A 6,579-nucleotide genomic window follows, 5' to 3' on the forward strand; every position below is an offset into this window, starting at 1 on the left:
GCTTTGTGTATATAACGCCTTCCTGATGGCGTCATGTTTAGTCCTTTCGTCTTTGTCTGAGTTGGAATATGTTAAGAACTATGTTCTGTGCGCTCAAGATGCCTTCCATCTTGTGTTCAATGCGTACAACTCCGGAACTCATTTCTTACCCACCCCCCAATTTCCCATGTTTCCTTAAGTGGAAAATGATTGTCTTTCTTCATGGAGTTCGTTACAAACATTGTATGCTAAATCTCAATGATGTTATCTCAACAGAATTCCTTTCACATTCTTAGAATTCAGAAAACACATCAGAAACTAAACTTTTAAACTTTTTAAAAATAAAATATTTGTTTTATTTGAAAGGCACAGTTACACACAGAGAGAAACAGATCTTGCATCCGCTCGTTCACTTCCCAAATGGCCATACAGCTGAAGCCGGGCCAGTCCAAAGCCTGGAGCGTGGGTTTCTTCCTCGTCTCCCGTGTGGGGGCAGGAGCCCAAGAATTTGGGTCATCCTCTGTTGCATTTCCAGGCCATTAGCATGGAGCTGGATCAGAAGTGGAACAACTGGGACCCAAATGGGATGTCGGTGCAAGATTAGCCTGTTGCTTTCCCGGCTGTCTCCCCTCCTCCAGATTTTGACTTTTAGAAAGGAAACACACTACATGTAAGTTAGGCTTTGCAAAGCCAAGTTCACCCTTTCTTCTGGCCATATCTTAGCATGTCTTTTGTATTTGTTAGAAAAAAATCTTTTTGTCTCAATCCTTATATTGCTGTGACGGTGTGACCACTTGTGTGTCTCCTGTAAGTAGATGAAGAAGTGCCCAACGCCCGTGTGGGGAAGTGGTGGGAGACCGCCGCGGCAGCGGCTGGCACTGGCCGTGGGCGGCCTTCAGGGCTTGAAGGTGGACCGTGCGTGTGGCGAACCGCTTATGGAAGGGCGCCCTCTTGTGCGCACTCGTCATATTTAAAAAGTTAAAAAAAAAAGACCCAGGGACTTCAGGAAGTGGAAAAAGACAACTCAAACCTAGGTTTATGTGTTGTAAACAAAGTCATGCGTGATTTTTTTTAATGCACATTTTCCATGAACTTTTGGAAAGTTAGATATGTGTAATATAACTGAAGTTCAGCTGGGACTCTCACCCAGTCACTGGTCACGTGCTTCACAGCTGAGTAGTTACCGTGTACTTGTCTTGTCTCATTCAGTCTTTAAGCCTTCCTTTGAGTCAACTACCATGATTATTCTTCTCTCATAGACAAGAACTTTGAAATCTTAGAGCAGGGCTTGCCCAACTAGGATCCACAGGCCAAGACCAGCCCACTGCCTGGACTTGCCAATAAAAGCTTCCTGGCACACAGTCAGAGTATCCTGCTTATGTGTTGCCCATGGCTGATTTCAAACTCCAACCACACAGGGAAGCAATTGCAACAGGGATCCTAAGGCTTGCAAAGTGTAAGATATCTATCTGCTTCTTGCAGACTGTGACAAGCCCCTGATTCCCAATGCCACCATTGCAAAAAGGGACAGTGAGGTGGACGGTGATGTGACAGTGAGAAGCAGTGAGATGGACAATGAGGTGGACAGTGAGGTGACAGTAAGGTGGACAGTGGGGTGGACAGAAGACTAAATTAATGAACAACCCATTGCTAAAATGACAGGACCAAACTACCACCTATACATATTAACTCTGAATGTAAATGACTTAACCTCATTAATCAAACATCAGAGATTAATAGACTGAATTAAAAAACAAAACCCATCTATTTGTTGCCTATAGGAGATATGTCTCACCAACAAAGACCAATAGAAACTGTATCTCTTGGATTTAGATTTTTGTTAGTATCAGTGCTTCAAAACACTTTCTTCTGATTAAATTCTTCGGTGACTCATAGATCATACAGTAGCAACATTATCTTCAAGAAGGTTAATTTTCTTTTACATTTCTTCAGCAACACCTCAGTCATTCAGTAGCATGTTATCTAACTTCATGGTGTTAATTTATTTTTCTTCCTGTTGCTGATTATGTTTTGTGGCTTTTCATTTAAGGGGAAGTATAGTAACTGTGTAATGGAGACTAACATATCCAGATGTGAGGATACAATGCAGTATGCATCTCTACTTCCAGACAAAGATGGACTCCCAATGAAACTGTTTACTGTATCTTGACAATAGGATGCTGGACTCTCTGCCATTGTCCATGCCCACAATGATGGACATATGATTATCTATGAAGAACTATACTATAGTAATGATATAGGGGAAGTCAGTGAGGGGGGAAGGAATTGGGGAGGGGTAAGGGAAATCCCAGGGCCTATGGTATATCAGAAAATAGTAAGTAAAGTTCTTTAAAGAAAGAAGGAAAGAAGGGAGGAAGGAAAGGCTAGAAGAGAGAGATTAAGGAGGTTGTAGGTAGGTGGGAAAAGGGCACCCATCTCCCATCACCAGGAGTCTCCTCTTGCACCCCCTGGTGGTGAGAACGTGCAGCCCCTGTGGCTCATGGCTTTCAGAGGCTTTGCATGGATAAACCGGGGTCCATCCTGGAGTATTTTTAGGTCCCTTTGCCTGAGATAAGCAACAATGTGAGGGTTTCCACAGCTCCCTGGGAGCTGAGATACCTGTACAGTGGTTTGAGAGCACAGTGACTCCCTTGGATCATCTCCGTGATAGAATAAACATGGGGTGAAGGCTAGCTTCCTTTGGGAACCACCAGCTGGGCTCAGGGAGGTCCCTGCTCCTGCTGGAACTGAACTGCCGCAGGCCCGTGGGAACAGAGCTCTTGTTTGGAACAGCCGGCCTTAGGTCCAAGAATTTATTCAGTTCATTCTCCCTCCAGGAGGGGGCAGCAGAAGTCCTAATTCCAGCAGACGAATCCCAGACCTTTCTTTGGGTGTGACCCCCAGGTCTTGCAAAACACCCAGAACGCTCCTGAACCCAGATGGTTTCACGGGCAGGACAAGATGGAGGGGGCTGGAAAATACGAATAGGAGGTGAAACAGGTTGATAATGATTTTCCAAGACGAGGTTTTCTTAAAACCCAGACAGAAAGACAGACATCTAGTCTGTAATGTTAATTACCTCTCACCCTGTATCCCCACTCCAAGTGAGTCCTTTGCTCAAGATGTGGTAGGGTATGCACTGATGATAAAGAATCACTTCCGGGTGCGTTCCGAGTTCCCAGGAGTTCGAGGCGGGCGGGTGCGGGGCGTGGGGGGGAGGGGAGGGGAGCGGCGGGCGGGCGGCGGGGCGGCTCCGGCTCGAGCCTCGGCAGTGGCGTCGGCGACGACGGCGGAGTCGGGGCGGCCGCGAGCAGCTGCGCTCAGTGTCCCCCGGCGGCGACGGCGCCAGAGCTGGGAGTTAGGGCCACGCGCGCGCGCGCCGGACCGCGGCCACTGCCGCCGCCGCCGCCGCCGCCCAGAGCCTCCAGCGCCGGGGCTGAGGGGAGCCGGGGGGAGGGTGGGGGATGGCGCGGACCCCGGGGCCGGCCCCGCCGTGTCCCGGAGGCGGCAAGGCACAACTTTCCTCCGCTTCTCCCCCCGGGGCCGGGCTCCCGCTGGCGCCCCCGACGCCGCCGCCGCCGCCGCCGCTGCTGCTGCTGCTGCTCTTGCCGCTGCTGCTCCTCAGCCGGCTCTGTGGTGCTTTAGCTGGACCAATTGTTGTGGAGCCGCATGTCACAGCAGTATGGGGAAAGAATGTTTCTTTGAAGTGTTTAATTGAAGTAAATGAAACCATAACACAAATTTCATGGGAGAAAATACATGGCAAAAGTTCACAGACTATAGCAGTTCATCATCCTCAATATGGATTCTCTGTTCAAGGAGAATATCAGGGAAGAGTCTTCTTTAAAAACGAATCACTTAATGATGCAACAATTACTCTCCGCAACATAGGATTCTCTGATTCTGGAAAATACATATGCAAAGCTGTTACTTTCCCCCTTGGAAATGCCCAGTCCTCTACAACTGTGACTGTGCTGGTTGAACCCACTGTGAGCCTGATCAAAGGGCCTGATTCTCTAATTGATGGAGGAAATGAAACAGTAGCAGCCATTTGTATTGCAGCCACTGGAAAACCAGTTGCACGTATTGACTGGGAAGGTGATCTTGGTGAAATGGAATCCACCACTACTTCTTTTCCAAATGAAACAGCAACAGTCGTTAGCCAATACAAGCTGTTTCCAACTCGATTTGCTAGAGGAAGGCGAATTACTTGTGTTGTAAAACATCCAGCCTTAGAGAAGGATGTTCGATACTCTTTCATATTAGATATACAGTATGCTCCTGAAGTTTCAGTGACAGGATATGATGGAAATTGGTTTGTAGGAAAAAAGGGTGTTAATCTGAAGTGTAATGCTGATGCTAATCCACCACCCTTCAAATCTGTGTGGAGCAGGTTGGATGGACAGTGGCCTGATGGTTTATTGGCTTCAGACAATACTCTTCATTTTGTCCATCCACTGACTTTCAATTATTCTGGTGTTTACGTTTGTAAAGTGACCAATTCTCTTGGTCAGAGAAGTGATCAAAAGATCATCTACATTTCAGATCCTCCTACTACTACCACCCTTCAGCCTACCATTCAGTGGCAACCCTCAACTGCTGACATCGAGGATCTAGCAACAGAACCTAAAAAGTTGCCTTTTCCATTATCAACCTTGGCAACAATTAAGGATGACACAATTGGCACAATCATTGCTAGTGTAGTGGGTGGGGCTCTCTTCATAGTGCTTCTGAGCGTACTGGCTGGAATATTCTGCTATAGGAGAAGACGGACGTTCCGTGGAGACTACTTTGCCAAGAACTACATTCCACCGTCTGATATGCAGAAAGAATCTCAGATAGATGTGCTTCAACAAGATGAGCTTGAGTCTTATCCAGACAGTGTAAAAAAAGAAAACAAAAATCCAGTGAACAATCTAATACGTAAAGACTATTTAGAAGAGCCTGAAAAGACTCAGTGGAACAATGTAGAAAATCTCAATAGATTTGAAAGACCAATGGATTATTATGAAGATGTAAAAATGGGAATGAAGTTTGTCGGCGATGAACATTATGATGAAAATGAAGATGATTTAGTTTCACATGTAGATGGTTCAGTAATTTCCAGGAGGGAGTGGTATGTTTAGCAACCGCTAAATGTGATTTAACTATGTACAATGTTTCATTCATACTTGTTGATCATTTTCAGATTGTTCATACTTTTTCTTGAGGAAGAATAAGCTTTTTCAAGTTGATTTTCAAGCTTACTTTTTATATTCTATTCTGACCAATGAAAATGTAAAATCTAGATTCAGTGTATCTGAGCTGCTTTACAGTTTTTTTCAATGCTGTACTACTGTCTCAAGATTTAAATTTTAATGCAGAGTACTTTATTAATCTGAGGCACACAGGTAAGAGGAAATGTCAATGTTAAATGTAAGACTTTTTGGTACAAAAATTAAAAAAAAAAAAACTACCTTGGCATTGTGTATTAAATGTTTACCCAAAACTATACTCTCAGTAATGTTTGTTAAATATATACCTCTCAAAGTTTATTACCACTAAATCATAATGCACCAAAATCGATTGAAAGGTTAATTCAAGATATGTTTCTAAATATTTTTAGCATACAGCAAATATTCAGTGTGATCAAACATTTTCAAACATTTTCTAAGTTTCTACACAAATGAAATATTTACCTCTGCATTTTAATGAGCCTTGCCGTAATTACTGTAGAGTTGCTTTGCAGAGATATTTTGTTGCACTAAAACTGTGGTAGTAAACTCAGTGAATACAGTGTGTGAGAGAGCATAATTAGCTGATAAATATTTTGTCTAAAATATATACAGGAAGAATAAAACACATGCCTTTTAAACATTATTAATGTTAGTTTTTTTTTTTCATCTCTGGAAGACAATTATATTGTCTTGTAAACCTGGATTTTGGTACAAAAAGCAATAGCCTTATTTTAATGTTTGTGATCCATATATATGAGTTGTAATGATAAGAGGTACACAATTCAATACACTGCAGAGAAGGAATCTGAATACAGCGCAGTTTCAGTTTTAGAAATTAAATAGTTCAGCTATAAAAAGTTTTCTACACCATGTTGTTTAGTCATTTAATGTTGATGTTGTTCAAACGGGTAAATGTATAGAAAAAAAAATTAGAGTAAACTTTCAAACTTGGAATTTAAGTAGAAAAATATAGAACCGGTCATTAACAATTGTAGATCGATATTGGCAATTCCTCCTCCTTTTCCCTCTAAATGTATGTATGTTTTGAGATTTTTGTTTTCCCAATTAAAACTGGAAACATAAAAAAAAAAAAAAAAAAAAAAAAAAAAAAAAGAATCACTTCCGTTTAATACATAGAATCTTGCTACCCTAATTACATTTTTAAATAGGATTAATTTGTTTATAGAAAGAGGGAGGTTTTTTTTGTTTTTTGCTTTTTTTTTTCATCTGATGAGTCACTCCCCAAGTGATCTCGACAGCCAGAATTGGGTCAGGCATAAGCCAAGAACCAGGAACTTAATTTTGGCCTCCCACACAGGTGGCAGGGGCCCAAGGACCTGTGGCATCTTCCACTGCCCTTCCGGGCACATTAGCAGGGAGCTAT

General features: G+C 43.1%; 1 protein-coding gene across 1 annotated transcript; it reads left to right on the top strand.

Annotated features, from left to right (window-relative positions):
* The first annotated feature begins 3,240 nt into the window (after positions 1-3,240).
* Positions 3,241-6,273, top strand: LOC121168429 (nectin-3-like). Its single transcript, XM_040998539.1, has one exon. The coding sequence runs from the start codon at positions 3,444-3,446 to the stop codon at positions 5,103-5,105; it is 1,662 nt and encodes a 553-aa protein (XP_040854473.1). The 5' UTR covers positions 3,241-3,443; the 3' UTR covers positions 5,106-6,273.
* Positions 6,274-6,579: the final 306 nt, after the last annotated feature.

This window comes from Ochotona curzoniae, unplaced genomic scaffold (assembly GCF_017591425.1).
Source record: "Ochotona curzoniae isolate NIBS_2020 unplaced genomic scaffold, NIBS_Ocur_1.0 scaffold_1037, whole genome shotgun sequence".
NCBI classification, from domain to species: Eukaryota; Metazoa; Chordata; class Mammalia; order Lagomorpha; family Ochotonidae; genus Ochotona; species Ochotona curzoniae.